Source organism: Felis catus, chromosome A2, assembly GCF_018350175.1.
Source record: "Felis catus isolate Fca126 chromosome A2, F.catus_Fca126_mat1.0, whole genome shotgun sequence".
Lineage (NCBI taxonomy): Eukaryota > Metazoa > Chordata > Mammalia > Carnivora > Felidae > Felis > Felis catus.
Window position 1 is genome coordinate 14,244,276 of NC_058369.1, and position 16,926 is coordinate 14,261,201.

General features: G+C 51.6%; 1 protein-coding gene across 4 annotated transcripts in view; it reads left to right on the forward strand.

The window, feature by feature from the left end:
* The window catches only part of SLC25A42 (solute carrier family 25 member 42), a 30,565-nt gene that overhangs the window by 2,874 nt on the left and 10,765 nt on the right, over positions 1 to 16,926 (forward strand). For 2 of the 4 annotated variants that reach the window (XM_019820110.3, XM_003982095.5), the window contains exon 2: positions 16,103 to 16,217. In XM_019820110.3, coding sequence (XP_019675669.1) covers positions 16,137 to 16,217 — 81 coding nt within the window. In that variant the 5' untranslated portion in view covers positions 16,103 to 16,136. Of the gene's footprint in view, positions 1 to 12,781; positions 12,976 to 15,995; positions 16,020 to 16,102; positions 16,218 to 16,926 lie in introns of those variants that run through there. The other 2 variants (XM_045048787.1, XM_019820106.3) reach the window with 2 other exon arrangements.

The window sequence follows — 16,926 nt, forward strand, 5'->3', positions numbered from 1 at the left end:
TGTAAATCTTTTGGGGAAGCTGTCTTGAGATTCTCTCGAGTCGTCGGCTGTTGCCCACTCTTGGTGCCAGGTGGAGAGCACCTTTTGACTGAGGCCAGGCCTTTTCGCACCTGTCATCCTGTTTTTTTGTGCTTCTGTTTTGGCAACTAGACAATACAGGAATACTGAAATGGTCAGAACTTTCAGCTTGGTTAGGTTTTGCAAACCAGCTCTTTTTAAAAGCACATATATTCTTTATTTTTATTGTGAAACACTTAATAAAAAGTATATGATGTGCACATGAAAAGAAAGTATAAAGGATAACGAAGCTGATACTTAGTTGAAGAAGTAGAACATTGCCTCCGGCGGCCCTTCCTTCATCACTGCACTATTTTTAAAATATGCTTGTCAACGTGTGTTTTCTTCACTGAGTACCTTTTGCTGCAGCTGAATGCTTGGATTCTAGGGTCTTAACAAAGATCAGCAGAAGCCAAGTTTTCTATCAAAGCTGTGTCAACAGGATGACCTGAGAGGTCCACGGAGGGAAGCAGTGACCTCAGGTTCGTGGGCAGGTCACCAGCCAGTACCAGGAACTTTGATCTTAGAAGACTCCTGTCTTGTTAGTGTCCTGGGCCTGCTGTGACAAATTACCACAAGCTGGGTGGCTTAAGACAAGAGAAAGTTATTCTGTCATAGTTGTGGAGAGCAGAAGGCCAAAATCAAGGTGTTGGCAGATGCTGTAGATGGAATGCATCTGTCTCCCTAAAATTCATATTTTTACTTTTTTTTAATGTTTATTTATTTTTGAGCGCGAGTTGGGGAACGGCAGAGAGAGAGGGAGACACAGAATCCAAGGCAGGCTCCAGGCTCTGAGCTGGCAGCACAGAACCTGATGCGGGGCTAGAATTCACGAGCTGCAGGATCATGACCCGAGCCGAAGTCGGACGCTTAACCAACTTTGCCACCCAGGCACCCTAAAATTCATATTTTGAAACCTAATCCACAACGTGATGGCATTAGGAGGTGGGGCCTTAAGGAGGTGAGTAGGTCATGAGGGTGGAGGCCTCATGAATGGGATTAATGCCCTTGTAAAAGAGGCCCTGCCCCTTCTGTTTTATGAGGCACAGCAATACATTAGCTATCTGTGAACCCGGAAAAGTGCTGTCACCAGACACTCAGTCTGCTGGCACCTTGATTCTTGAACTTTCCAGCCTCCAGAACTGTGAGAAATACATTTCTGTTGTCCATAACCCACCCAGTTTATGGTCTTCTGTTACCAGCCCAAACAGACTGAGACAGCAGGTCGGTTTCTACTGAGGGATCTAAGGGAGAATCTTACCAGGCCTCTCTCCTGGCTGTGGTAGTTGTTGACAATCTTTGGGGTTTCGGCTTGGAGCCACATCATCCCAATCTCTGCCTCCATCTCCACACAGCCTTCTTCCCTGCGTGTGTGTCTTCTTCTTTTTTTTTTTTTAATGTTTATTTATTTTTAGAGGGGGGAGAGAGAGAGAGCGGGAGTGGAGGAGGGACAGAGAGAGAAGGAGACACAGAATCCGAAGCAGGCTCTAGGCTCTGAGCTGTCAGCACAGAGCCCGACGCGGGGCTCGAACTCACGGACCGCGAGATCATGACTTGAGCCAAAGTCAGGTGCTCAACTGATTGAGCCACCCAGGCACCCCGTGTGTGTGTGTGTGTGTGTGTGTGTGTGTGTGTGTGTGTGTGTGTGTCTTCCTACAAGGACACCCATCATTGGATTTAGGACCCACCATAAATTCAGTACGATCTCAGTGTCCTTAACTGATTTCACCTGCAGAGACCCTATTTCCAAATAGAGTCACCTTCTGAGGTTCTGGTGGGACATGAACTTTAGGGGACACCATTTAATCCCTGTAGCTGCAAAGCCAGAATTTCTGTCAGGATGTCATGCAAAGAAATGCTTGTCTAGTGGCGTCTGCCGCTTCAGGCAGAAGGGGGCGGGTAGGGTTGGAGCACACGGCCGCTCACTCACCTGCCTCCCTACTGGAAGGTGGAGGCATCTGCCCAGAGCTAGCAAGGACCTGGGCAAGTAAACATGTATTTGCTAGCCATTGGCGCATGCTTACAGGACTGTGAGCTTGGTCCTAGATCATCTCAGTTTATAGAGGGGTCATCAAGACTTAGGGGCCTTTGCCCCACCTGCAGGGAGAACAGAAGGGGAGCCAAGATGAACCTAGGTCAGCCCAAATCCAGACCCCTGTCCTTTAAGCAGTCACGTGGCATGCATGCTTTCTGCCGCTGTTAGACACTGATGTCTGTGAGCTGTACCGAAACACCGCAGGCAGTCTGCCTCCAGGAATGGAACAAACTTGAAGCCTGACCACCCCGTTGTTTTACAGTCTGTAAAAATCTATGCACCGGGGACAGGGACAGGTGCAGAGGAAGCAGAAGTACTGGGGCTCTGAAGGGTAGGGGACACAGATATGGATCCCCAAGTGGTTGGGGCTCTGTAGTTGATCAATTCTAGCAGAGGACTGAGGTGCTAACTCAGGGAGGGGAAGGTTCTCGAAGATCTGAAAGCCAGCAAGGAGTCAGCCAGATGGCGAAGCGTTGTCAGCAAAGGGAACAAGTGAGCCTGGATGTTGTGGGACCCAAGGCATGGAATTTGAGAGAGGATTGAGGGACCTGGTCCATGGAGCCGGTGACAGGCACAAGAGGGGACTTAACCTTGAGGCCACTTGAGGCAAGGCATCGCCAGCATACCTTAGCGGAGAGCCTCTAGCAGCCTGTGCTTTCCCACCCGTGAGATGAGGCCACCTTGTGAGTAGTTGCAAGCCTTCCCTGATCAAATGTGCCAGTGAAGGGCTCCCAAAAGACGTCAGTGCTGTTCTGTCCGCAGGTCGCATGCCTTTGCCATGGGATGAGTTGAAAAAGCGAGTATGTATGTTTCAGTTAAGTCTTAATTAGCCACGCAGACCCAAGCCCCACCCAGGCTGCGGTATTTGTCCCGGCCCTGTCTAAGGGGTAGGCTCCCAGACCTCACTGTGGCAGCTGTGACTTAATATGCCCGAGGAGGAGCTCAGGAATCCTGCACAAGTGTCCTGGAGGTTCTGGGACAGGTGTTCCTGGAAACACCTGGTGTAGCAGCTCAGAGCTGGAGGAAGATGCTAGACCCTGCCTCTCCCCTGTGGTGGTGGGCAGGTCCCCGCAGCCAGAAGAGGGGAGGGAGCTTGGCTTACAGCACAAAGGGGAGACAGGACCCCTTACTGGCCAGGCCTTAGCCAGTGGCTAGTCTAGCCTTGGGCTGGCAAGGCGATGTATAAGAGCCAGGCCTTGAAGAAGGGACAGGTTTGGGGGCTGTGAACAGCCCCTTTGGCCTGGAGCACACCGATCAGAGCCAAGTGTCGGCCAGCCCTGAACGTGAGAGTCAGAGACTGCCCCACCTGTTGTGCCGGACAGCGGCACTGGCGTGGTAGTGTTTGGCGGGGAGCACGTGCTTCCTAAACCACCTGGTGGGCAGTGGGGCGCCACTTTCCAACTTCTGTTTAACTCTTTGGGGAGATGAACCTGGAAAAAGCGGGGAGCGGCGCTGGAGACCAGGGACCAATGCTCAACTCTTTTAGAGACCCTGGCATGGGGAATGCAGGCTGAATGGTGAGATCCAGGAACTGGTGAGGCCTGCTCAGTAGGGCCCTTAGTAGGGCGGTGATGGGCTCCATCCCAGGTCCATCTGACTCCTTATTAGGCAGAATGATACTTACCAATACTTAACCAGTACCCATGACCCACTTGAGCAGCAGGACCCTGGAAAGATGGTGATGGATGGAAACTGAGCCCTGAGGAGGTTTAGTAACACGTCCAAGGTCACACGCTGGACCCCATCTTCCCAAAACACCAGCATGGTGTAACTGGGAGCCTGTACACGTTCCTACTTAGGGAATGAGGCGGACAGTGATAGAAAAGGTACATTTCTGCTGCCACATGAAGGATGTCTGAAGGGCAGGAAGATGGACAGAAAAACCACCTGTGTGTAGGTATATGCTTCTGACTTCTTGCTAAGCATGGACACTGAGCGCAGCCCAGGCCATTGCCTTCCACAGACACCCCCCACCCCAAGCCTAGCAGAGGAAGCTAATGGAAAGTGACCCCTCCTGGTGCAGCAGGGAACCACGGGGTGCTCAGTGTAGGGCAGAGCAGCTAAGTTTTGGGAGGTGAGGCTGGGACATTTAGGGAGGGCTTTGAAGGGTGCAGAGGAGTTTGCTAGGCATGGGGTGGGGAGAGTGCAGCCAAAGCAGAACTTGGTGTGTCTTGAAAGTTAATTGCCTTATCTGGCAAATAACTGAGTGGATACAAGCACTGTGCTAGGCTCCACATGGCGAGTGAGAAAACAAGACTTTTGGGGTGAGGGCTTTACACAAGTGCACCCTCTTATTAGAGGGACCCGAGTACCACCGCGTGCCTCGGTTTGTTGTAGATCACTACGGTGCAGTTGGTGACAGGTGTTGGCAACACTTTCTTGCAAGGGCCGAGGACAGTGATTGACAATAGGATGTTCTGTATCTTTTAGGACTTGGATGCCTGAGTGCCTGACCCATAGAGACTGCAACACAAGGTTGTGGTGACCAGTTTGTCTGAAAGGCACGAATAGAAGGGAATGCAGCAGGGAGAGACGGGCAGCAGCTGGTGGGGTCTGGGTTAACAGGGAACAGCCATTATGTAAGATGCTACCGCTCTCTTAGGCAGAAGTTAATGCCCATTAACTGGAAAAGAAAACAGCCTTTATCAACAGGCAGATAGGATGTTAATTGGCTTCCGTTTACTGAGAGATTACAGGATCTGTCCACGACTGCTTGTAAACTCCATCAGCCGAGAACCCCCCCCCCTCGCTTTATGTAAACATTTCCTTGGCCCCATGGGGTGGTGCACACAAGCGCTCATGAACATGAATGGTGGCCTTGGTCAGGGAGCTTCTGAGGGAATTGGGCACAAATGTGTGTGTGCAGGTGCGTGTATTAGGAGCGTGTATTAGGACGGATGCACACGTGGAGAGGCTGCTGCGTGGGGCTCATAGCCTGGGCTACCTAAGATCCCAAAGCACCTGGTTCACATTTCCTAGACAGTGCTGTTCAGTATGTTATATTGCTGAATTGCCTCCCGACCCTGCTTTGCTTTGTTTTTTGATGAGTGGAACAGAAATATGGTACAAAAAATGAATTTTTGTTGATTGGGGCTGGTCTGTGAATGCTGCCTGCCCATGGCATGTGGGGGGTGAGCCCCATCTCACTCCACTTTTAGCAGAGACTCTGGCACCTGAATCCCAGGCCGTGGGTACCTGTTAGAGGTACGCCCAGAGAACGTACTGAGGCTGGGCGCACCGGGGCCGCAGGATGCCATTGTCCATGGTTGGAAATGCAGCACGGGCCCGGAAGAGTATAAGGGAAATACACAGATCAGGGCTCTAGAAGGCTGTGCAAGGGACAGAGACCCATCCCAAACTGGCTGAACTAGAAAGGGAGCTTTGTGGGCTCCAGGGTGAAAAAGTCTAAGTGCTTCTAGCACCTGCCAGGTTCTTTGTCAGCTCCCAAGTTCTGCTAGAACCATTGGGCCCCAGGGCATCCCGAGTCATGAAGACATATGTCCACCTCCCTCCCTGGCCTTGGCTCTGTCAGCTCCCCTTGGGGCCTACCTGTTTCCCCTCCTGAGAGAAAGAGGACTTCTCCGGCCCAGTGGTTCCCTCAGAAATCCCAGTCTTTGGGTCTGGTGCTCCAAACTGAGGGTCACCCTAGAATCAAGGGGAGGGTCAGCCCCGCCTTTCTCCCAGGTGACAGAGACAGAGTGGGTGTCTACCCAGTGTGCTGTCTCCAGAAGGGGGGCAGACATCCCTTGTACATGTGGCCTTCCTTCTAGGAGCTTAGGCATCTCCTCGGACTTTTAGTCATTGCCAAAATCATGAGCAGGCGTTCTCCACAGGTGAGGGGAAAGGTGAGCATCAGTGAGCAATGCAGATCACCCCTGCTGCCATCGGAGTCCCCTCGGAGTTAAGAACACAGTACCCAGGGGCGCCTGGGTGGCTCAGTCGGTTAAACGGCCGACTTCGGCTCAGGTCATGATCTCGAGGTCTGTGAGTTTGAGCCCCTCATCAGGCTCTGTGCTGACAGCTCAGAGCCTGGAGCCTGTTTCAGATTCTGTGTCTCCCTCTCTCTGACCCTCCCCCGTTCATGCTCTGTCTCTCTCTGTCTCAAAAATAAATAAATGTTAAAAAAAACAATTTAAAAGAACACAGTGCCCAGGTTCAGGGTCAGGCGGTCTGGGAGAGGCTGGCCAAGTTTGGGGATTCTCTTCTTTAATGTTTAATTTTTTTCTTGTGGTATAACTGACACACGGGAAAGTGAGTAACTTCCGTCCACAGCTCAAGGAAGTTTTACATGTGTGTTCACCTGTGAAATCTGATCAACATGCAGAACGTTTCAAGCCCCACTCTGGCTCCTCCGTGGCCCTTCCCTGTCCTACCTCCCACAGCAAACCCCATTCTGATCTTTACCACTGCTGACGCTTTATTGTTGTGCTTGATCTATTTTATTTTACTTAATTTTTAAATGTTTGTTTATTTTTGAGAGGGGTGGGGGAGACAGAGGGTCCGACGAGAGCTCTGCGCTGACAGCAGCGAGCCCGATGTGGGGCTCAAACTCATGAACCGTGTGATCATGCACGACCCAAGCCGAAGTCAGTTGCTCAACCGGCTGAGCCACCCAGGTGCCCCTGATTTTTTAAATTGTGATGAAATATACACAACTTAAAATATACTGCCCCCCCCTTTGCTTTGCATATAGTTCACTGACATGAAGTGCATCCTCATTGCTGTGCAGCCATGACCACCAACCAGCTCCAGAACTTTTCCATCTTCCCAAACTGAAACTCTGTCCCCCATTAAACACGAACCCCCCCATGCCCCTCCCTCGGCCCCTGGCACCCACCATTCTGCTTTCTGCCTCCATGAATTTAGGGACTCTAGAGACGTCACAGAAGTGGATTTAAATCTTTGTCCTTTTGTGACTCGTTTATTTCACTTAGCGTGATGTCCTCAAGGTTCCTCCATCCTGTAGCCTGTGTCAGAATTTCGTTGCTCTTGAAAGCTGAATAATGTTCAGGTCACCTGGGTGGCTCAATCGGTTAAGCAGCCGACTTCAGCTCAGGTCATGATCTTGCAGTTCGTGGGTTCGAGCTCCATGTCGGGCTCTAATGCTGACAGCTCAGAGCCTGGAGCCTCCTTCGGATTCTGTGTCTCCTCTTCTGCCCCTCCCCTACATGTGTTCTGTCTCTCAAAATTAAATTAACATTTAAAAAAAATTTTTTTTAAAGCTGAATAACATTCCACTTGTACAGAAGGCCACTTTGTATTACTGTGCTTGGATGTGACTTAGACTCACTTGGTGCACAGTCTTTTGTGTTGGCTTCTCTTTCTCCACTGTTTTGTCTGAGATTTGTGCCTGTCAGTTGCGTGTGGCAGCAGCCGGCTCTTCTCTCTTGTTGTGTGGACCGGCTGTGTGACCCTGCCACCTGCGAGAACTTGTTCTCTTGTGGGTGGCTGTCTGGGTTGTGTCCCCAGAGGGTGCTCGTCATCACCGTGAGATAGGACAGGCTACCACGCAGGTGTTCGGAGTTCCCAAATGCCATCTTAGGGTCTCAAACACTGAGGAGAGGCACTGGGGGAGGGATTTGGGGGATCATCCTGGCTGGGGTCCAGAGGTAGAAGAACCAACAGGGATGTTGTGGGATGGGGGTGTTTTGTGCTCTCCCACTAGCAGAGCCTTCCTTGGCCCGCATGCGCTCGCCTGCCTTTATTTCCCTGATCAGCCTGAGCTGGCTCCAGCCTTGGGGGAGCCCCCCTTTTTACTGCTCTGGCTACACGGGGTGCTCCTTCCCAGACCCCAGGACATACCCTGCCCTGCACCTCTCCTACCACAGAGCCCCGCTCACCAGCATCGCTGTGGGTCCTCTGCCCACACTCCCCGCCCCCTACCACTGTGGTGCCGTTTCCCCAGAGTGTGTACTTGGCAGGCACACAGTTAATCAGACTCAAAGGAACCCCAGAGGGGTAGTGTATATTGGACCAGAGCAGGGCAGTCCTTAGGGCTCCCCTTTCCAGGACCATCCCTTCAAGGATCAGGACAAGAGGATTCTAGAACCTTCAAGCCCCCACTCACAGGCTCCCAGACCGGCCAGGCCCTGGCCCTGCCCAGTGGCACCTTTCCTCCTTGTCTGGGTTCCTCTTACTGGGAACAAAGGAGTGAATTCCCTTTGGTGCCCACTGCCCAGCCACCGGGCAACCCAGAGGGCCCTGTGGAAGGCTGGGGTCACACGAGCCAGAGGAGCACAGTGAGCAAGTGGGGTGGAGGGAAGACATGGGAGCAGCAAGGACCAGGATGATGAGAAGCAGAGCTGGGCCTCAGACAGGAGCTTACACCCTGCCCTGCACCACCCTGCCTCACCTCTGTATCTACAGAATCAGGCTTGGGGCCCACAGGCACACATCAACATCTGTCCCTTGAGCACACTTTGTCCAACTCCTGCAGCTACTTTGGACCACCCCTTGTCATCTGCGTCGTGTTGATCCCCCCACTGCCCTCCACCCCCACCACCCTCCTGCCAAACCTGCCCCTCCACCTCCAGTGGGTGCAAGACGTCTTGGCCTGGGGCCAGCATTAGAAGATCAAAGCAGCCAATGAGTAACAGATCATCTTGTTTTAACCCAGAGTATGAAGCGGTCATCTACAAGGTCATACTGATATATATATTTTTAAATGTTTATTCATTTTTGAGAGAGAGGGAGAGAAAGACAGAGTGTGAGAGGGGGAGGGGCAGAGAGAGGGAGATGCGGAATTGGAAGCAGGCTCCAGGTTCTAAACTGTCAGCACAGAGCCTGACGTGGGGCCCGAACCCACGAACTCTGAGATCATGACCTGAGCTGAAGTCGGACGTTTAACCAATGGAGCCACCAAGCACCCCAAGGTCATACTGATCTGAATAAATGACAGAAAAAGTAAATTAGTTGGGGAGAAGAGGCCACAGTTCCTGTGTAAGAATACCCAGTCATGTATTCTCCCCCTCCAGGAAGAGAGCTTAACTCCCCTGACCCCCAAAGGTGGGCTGGTTCCAAGGAGAAGAGTCTGGAAAAGTGTCACTCAGCAGGGGGACAGACATCTGGCAGACCCCACCTTAACCAAGAGGTCCAAGTCAGTCTCACCTGGATTGTCTGTGTTCTCAGGTGTAATGTCATGAGGAGGGCTCACCTCCAAGGTCCTCCCAAGACCACACAACCCAAGCTCATGGTGAAAAAACACATCAGACAAACCCAGATGGGCTGGGGCATGAGGGAGTGGGATTCTGGGGCAGAAAAGGGAGATTAGGGGAATAACTGGAAAGCCTGCAGTTCTGTGGACAGTCATGTTAGAACAGGAGGAGGAGTAGGCTCACTGACCAGCCCAGCCCAGGTCCTCTCTTCACGGCCAACACCTCGGGCTGGGCTCCCTTTCGTGGTCACCCTTCTCGAATCTGCGGGCTGTGTCACTTGAGGGTCTCAAGAGGCCTCTGCTTCTTATTTTTCCGTTTTATCAGATACCACCATGTGTCACTGTCTACTGTCCCTAATTCACCTCTACTGCCAGGGGACCAGAGCCTCGGAGGCACTGAGCAATATTTCATGTGGGGCCCCATGTCTGGAAGGTAGGGCAGCTGGGGTTCTTCCCAATCAGATGTTCTGTGTTTTCAAATGTCTGTGTTTCAAAATATGTTTCAAATGCCCAGCCTGCCCATGTGCCTCATTATCTTAGGTTTAAATTTTTTAAGTCAGGCAAGGCCCAGGGTGTCATCTCCCAGACATGATTTCTGCTGACTTCCTCCAGGCTTATGGGAGCCAACAGTTCAAGGCTATCTTCCAAGTTCAAGACTGGAAGTTCTCAGGCCCCCAGACACCAGGCCTTGGTCCCTGATCTCCTCCCACACCTTCCTTCTGCCAGGTGCCAGCCCATAACAGGGACTGCTTACCCAGAGCCCCACCTTGGTGATACAGACTCTGACTTCTGTCCCGGTGGAGTGCCAAGCCAGCCCTTGACTGCCTCTTCCAGGATCATGTCCTAGGGACAGAGCCTTGGTCACCTCCGATCCATCGCAGCCCAGGAACCCATGGCGTCCCTTTAGCTCTGTGAACAGGTTGTTTGTGTTCTGCTGGGCTTTGCAAGTTGCCTTCAGGGGACTACTGAGTACAGCCAGATCCCCTCTTCCATCCTTCCCTTAAGCCGTTGTTCCTTCAGGTTAAACAAAGTCTTAAAAGGCACATGGTTCTCCAGGAGAATCATTTGGGATGAAATGGTGTTGAGGCTGGCCTAGGGGCCAGGGTTTCTTAGAGAAACATATGGCCATGACTTTTGGAGTCCTATGTCAAGGTTGGAGTTCCCTCTGCTGTTGGTCTGACCAGGTTTTTCCATGTCTCATCAGCAAAATGGAGAGAGAAACCGGTGACCGTGACACCCCTAATTGTTAGTGACAGCGATTGTCACCATTAGTGGTCTCTAGCAGGGAACGCATGCTGCCTTAACTTCCCCATTGGTAAAGCAGCACCTATACCCAGTGGTGAAGGCTGGCCAGATGAAAGAACACAGGAACAAAGGGATTTAATAAACAATAGCTACCATTGTGTCATTGTGTTTATCGCCTGCCTTCACTCCCAGTTCTCATCCCACACTCCCAGTTCTCATCCCACACTTAGAGCCAGAGATGACCTTGAGCAAAGGCCGTGGCCTGGGGCCCTGCAGCTGCTGACCTCTAACACCCTGCTCCAAAGAGAGACCAGGATCAGGGGGTGCCTGGGTAGCTCAGTCGGTTAAGCGTCTGACTTCAGCTCAGGTCATGATCTCATGGTTCGTGGGTTCAAGCCCCTCGTTGGGCTCTGTGCTGACAGCTGAGTCTGGAGCCTGCTTTGGATTCTGTGTCTCCCTCTCTCTCTGCCCCTCCCCTGCTCATGTTCTGTCTGTCTCTCTCTCAAAAATAAAATAAAAACATTAAAAAAAATTTTTTTAAGAGAGGCCAGGGTCAGGCTATGCCTGCCAAGAAGAGCATCGGTCTCCCCACAAACCAGGCAGCAGCCCCAGTCCCTCTCACGGGGCTCCCATGGCTGCCAGAGCCCTTCCCCAGCCCAAGATACTAAGCTGCTGACTTGGAGGCACCAACTGGACAAGGAGGGGCCAGACCAGCCAGCCAGCCCCTCAGCAGCCGCAGACCTCTGAAATTGGTTTCTCCGAAACCTGTAGCAAATCCAGAAGGTCATGGTTGCCTTAAGGCATTTTTTTTTAGCTTTTTATTTTCAAATAATTTCAGCCTTACAGAAAAGTGACAAAAATAATCAGAGTTCTGGTAGACCCTTCATCCAGCTGCCAATGTTAGCATCATACAGGATATTAGCATCATACAGGATACAGCTACCTGAACCAGAAAATACCATCGAGGCAACTTTGGAGCTCACCTCCAGCCTGAATTCAGATCTCCCCAGCATTTCCCCTAATGTTCTCATTCTGGTCCAGGCTCCCACAATGCATTTCATCATCCGATCTGCCTAGTCTCCCCTGATCTGTGATGTGCCCCAGTCTTTCCTCATCATCCACAAGCTCCACGCTTTTTTTTTTTTTTTTTTTTTTTGCAGTGTCCTTTGGTGTGGACTGTGTGCTGTTTACTCATGGTTAGCCTGTGGGGTCCATCTTTGGTAGGAATCTCACTGCAGCAATGTCAAGTCCCTCCTAGGGCATCATGTTGGGGATGCAGGCTGTCTATAGGTCCTGTCACCGGTGGTGTTGACCTTGCTCACTTAGTCAAGGTGGGCTGTGCTCATTAGTGACAGGCTGAGTGGCTTCTCCCCATGGGGATGTGAGTTACACATTCCCTCTGTCCCCTCCCTCTGCGTCGCTTCCCTTCCAGGCCTTTGCTGGGACCAGCAGCTGACGGTGGCCTTAGGGCCAGTGAATCCTCAGGCTCATGTACTGGGGTAGCACACATTCCAAAGTGTTGGCCAGACCACCTGCAAAGAGGTGTGCCCCCCGCCACCGCCCCCTCCTTGCCCACCCCCATCTCCTGGCACAGTTGTAATACTTGCAAATAGCCCTTCAGTGAGGGGTCAGCCTGACTTTCTCCGTTATCGGTCTTTTATGTTTTGTCATATATTTTTTTAAGTTATTTGTTTCTTTCCTGGTGACCTGGTGTTTCTTTGTTTCTTTGCCTTTTTTTTTTTTTTTTTTTTTTTGTCTTGGGCTGTTTTTTGTTTGTTCACTGATTTTATAATAGCAAGGAGCTCTTTATTTCTTAGATTAACCTTTTGCCTGAGGGACAAAATCTTGAGATCTTACCCCCTTCATTCCCCCAGGGTAAGGATCTCCTCTTCATCCCATGATCCTTGGCGAGTTGCCAGGAGGCTCTGGACCCTGGTGAACAGCTGGCAGCCTGAGACCTTTCACTCTACTGGGGTGGGGGTGCCTGGAGCCCCCCCCCCCCCGTCTCTTCCCTAAAAAGGGCTCTTAGTCTTAGTTTCCTGTGGCTGCCATAACAAATCACCACAAACTGGTGATTTTTATTCTCTCATAATTCTGGAAGTTAAAAGTTCAAAACTAAGGTGTGTGACCGTGCACTCTGAAGGTTCCAGGGCAAGATCTGGTCTCTGCCAGCTTCTGGGGACTCCAGCAGTGGCCAGCTTGTGGCCACGTCACTCAAATCTCTGCCTCTGTGGTCACATGGCCTTCCTGCCTATGTGTCCTCTTCTGTCTTATCAGATCACATTGGATGTAGGGATGATCCCGGATGATCTCATCTCAAGATCCCTACCTTAATTACATCTGCAAAGACCTTTTTTCTAATCATATCACATTCACAAATTCCAGGTGGAGATGTCTCTTGGGAGCTACCCGTCAGCCCTCTCTCCCAGCATGCCCTATGACTTGCTTTGGGCGCTCTGTCACCTGCAGCGACACACTCTTATAGGTCTGCATGGGTTTGTTTCTGTCTGCATCCACCACACCCGGGCCCCTTAATGAATTCTCTGCGCCGAGAATTCTCTGCCTGTCCTGGAGCCAGGCAACCGAGGGAAAAAAGGTCCAGGGGGCTCCACGGGCCGCCCCCACCTGAGCTTGTACATCCCGTCTGTGCAGAGCACCACCTGCCTGCCTCCAAAGCAGCTATGGCAGGAGTTGGAGGGAGGGAGGAATGGAAGGAGGGTGAGGCCACAGATCGGAGCCTCGTGTGGCTGGGACCAAAGGGCTGGATGCTGTCTCGGGAAGACACTTTTGCAGAACGTGTCCACACTTAACATGCCCATGCCTCGACACAGCCCTAAGAAAGGCTGCACCACCCATCCGAGCGCCCAGATGTGGGGACCATCCCCTGGAATCCGTAGCGTCAGGGACGGTGCGGAGCCACAGCCGTACACGCTAGGGGGTGAGGGGACGAGACAGTCTCGGTGCACCCTATAGGCCGGTACCCCAGCAGCTGGCTCGAAAAGGTCCCTAGAGCCTAGCTTCTCGTTGTTGGTTTGTGAAAAGTTTTGGATTTATATAAAAATTGGCAAAGACAACAGTTCCCCTACACCCCACACACCTAGTTTCCCCTCTTAATAACATTTTACATTACTTTGGTACATTTTTTACAAATGTATAAATACTGATAGGTTACTGTTAATTAAAGGCCATAGTTTATTCACGTTTCCTCAGTTTCCCCTAATATCCTTTTCTTGTCCCCAAATCTCACCTGACATCTAACCCTCACATCTCCTTAGGCTCTTCTGGGCTGAGACAGTTTTTTGGACTTTCTTGTTTTTTTGATGACCTTGACAATTAAAAAAAATTTTTTTTAATGTTTTATTTGAGAGAGAGAGAGAGAGAGAGAGAGAGAGAGAGAGAGACAGAGCATGAGTGGGGAGGGGCAGAGAGCGAGAGGGAGGCACAGAATCCAGAGCAGGCTCCAGGCTCTGAGCTGTCAGCGCAGAGTCGGATGCGGGGCTCAAACTCACGAACTGTGAGATCATGACCTGAGCCAAAGTCGGACGCTCAACCGACTGAGCCACCCAGGCACCCCTTGACCTCGACGATTTTGAGGAGAACAAATCAGGTATTTTGTATGACGCCCCCCAACTAGGATTTGCTTGCTGTTTTTTCATGGTTGGCCCTGTGTGATGGGTTTAATGAGGACCACGTGGGTGAAGTGCCCTTCCCATCATGATGCACACCGTGTCCACCGCACAGGGCACCAGCATGACTCATTTGATATTGACCTTGATCACCTGGCTGAGGTGGGACCCGTCAGGTGTCCTGTACTCCTTGGAAGGAAATCACCACACGCAGCCCACACCTGAGGGGTGGGGAGCCACGCACCCATGCCCCCTCAAGAGTGGAGTTTCTGCACAAAGTATTTGCCTGGGGGATTTGTCTCTTCTTCCCATTTATTTCTGTATTCAATCATTTCTTTCTTTTTTCATGTTTATTTATTTATTTTGAGAGAGAGAGAGCAGGGAAGGGGCAGAGAGAGAGAGAGAATCCCAAGCAGGCTCTGCGTTGTCAGCACAGACAACGGGCTCGATCTCACAAACCACGAGATCATGACTTGGGCTGAAATCAAGAGTCAGACACTTAACCAACTGAGCCACCCAGGTACCCCTATTTCTTTCTTTTTTTTTTTTTTTAAAGATTTTCTTTTTAAGTAATCTCTACACTCAACGTGAGACTCAAACCCACAACCCTAAGATCAAGAGTCATATGCTCCGTTGACTGAGCCTGCCGGGCACCCCTCATCATTTATTTCTATCTGCGGACTTGTGGGTATTTAATTTATATGTTGGATGATAATCCAGTACTTGTTGCTCAGAGAGTTCCAGCTGTGGGCCACTGGGAGCTCTTTGACTCCCCTGCCTGTCTCATTGTCACACCGCCATTGGCTTCGGTTCCTCCCTGGCACCTTAGGGTGCTCTGGGCTCATTTTTATGCTTCCTGCCATCTTGGAAGCAGCCATGCTTCCTGGAGCCAGGGCCCATTTTAGGTAGGGAACAGCAGCAGAGGACAAGTGGAGGGGAATCCTGTTTGTGCTGTCTAGGACCTTCTGCCCTGGGATTGACCTGGGAGGGCCTGGGAAGGCCTGGAGGGCAGGAGAGGCTTTAACAGTCTGCATTATTTTGGGGGGAAGTGTATTGATTTATTGGATGATTTTTTAACATTTATTTATTTATTTTGAGAGAGAGAGAGAGGGAGAGAGGGAGAGAGAATGCGTGCGCACACACATGGGTGAGGGGCAGAGAGAGAAAACCCCAAGCAGGCTCTGCACTGTCGGTGCAGAGTCCAACATGAGGCCTCAAACCCACGAACTGCGAGATCATGACCTGAGCTGAAGTCAGACTCTTGACCAGCTGGGCCACTCAGGCGCCCCAATTTATTGGCTGATTTTAAAGCATGGGACCCGAGCACCCCTGCTCCCCCCCACCCCCCAAACACCAATGCACAGTCGGCATCTTGGTGGCACTAGCCTTTCATTCTTTTTTTCCTTCTGTTCCTGTCACTGTGGTTTGCTGGGCTTTGCATGCACTTCCACTCAGAGGTTAAATATAGGTTCCAGGGAGGAATCCTCAAGTATTAGGACCCTTTACTGTAAGCTTGGCCAGAAACATCAGGCAAACTTACAGTAGGAAAACGATTAATTTTCTAAGTGTTTCTGTTGATAGATACTCAGGTCCAAGCTGACAAAAGCCCAGTGGGTGCTTGGGTCCAGGCAGGTGGGGACACCTCTGCCTCCTGCTGTGTGACCTTGCAGGGGTGGCTTAACCTCTCTGAGCCCATCTGCCTGGGGTTGTTACTCGGTTCAGAAAACCCAGACAACTCAGAGGCTTGTTTGTGATGAGCAAATCAAAGATGAGAAGGGCTTTTGTGAATGATTAAGCCAATGCTGGGGACTGGCATTCAGATGCAGGTGCCAGGGTCCTTCCCCTGCAGGGAGACAGAAGCCAGGCTGGAAAGAGCACCCAGCTAGGGCAGTTCTCGCTTCAGGTGACTCAGGGATGAGTCACGGGCCTAAGGCTCGTGGGGGAGGTCTTCCTCTCACCGGGTCTCACCCTGCCTCCCTCTCCCAGGACCAAGTCTCCCGCTGCCTGGAGCTGGCCTGGAATGGGTAATGGTGTGAAGGAAAGTGCGGTGCGTGTGCGTGAGGATGCCGAGGCCGTCCTGCCCTCACCTGTTAATTCCAAGGCAAGTACCCCGCCTCCCCGATGGGCGTTTTCATGAGCTCTGTCTCTTCTGTGTTCTGCACCCCATTACAAATCACACACACACGCACACACAATCCTTTCGGAGCTGTGTTGTTGGGAGGCCATGAGGGGCAGGTGGTGCGGGCTGGCCACCTTCTGTTCCACCTAAAGTCCCGTTTGCCATGTGGTTCCAACCTGCCCAGCCGCTTAGTAAGAAGCCAGAACCTCGCCCAGATTTGGCTAGAATGTCAGAAAGTGTCCTTTTTTCTCACTCAGATTCTAGAATTAATCACGGGCAGGGCCAGCTGTGGGGGAGGGGGCTCGCATGTGGGGTGTGCTCTCAGCTGCCAGTTTTCCTCTCTGAAGCTCATCTCGGATTCCACCCTTCAATTGAAGAAAAGGTATGTTCCCCTTTAAAGAAATTGGATCGGCTCCATCCTTGTTCACCATAGAAGCCAGTAGAAGTTCTTCCAGTGGAACCTGGAACACAGACTGCCCCAGCCCACACAGAAACCCAGCTCCAGGGCACGTGGGCCATTCTCAAAGTCCACAGCATCAAAGGCCGAAGCAGCATCCTCTGGCCCTCCCAGCCTCTCCTCAAATTCTAGGTCCCCCTTGGAGCACCAGGTGGGAGGGAGGACGGCCACACTGGGGGTGGATGCAGGGAGAGTGAGGCCAGACCCCAGAGCGGGCACACCCATCCCTCACAG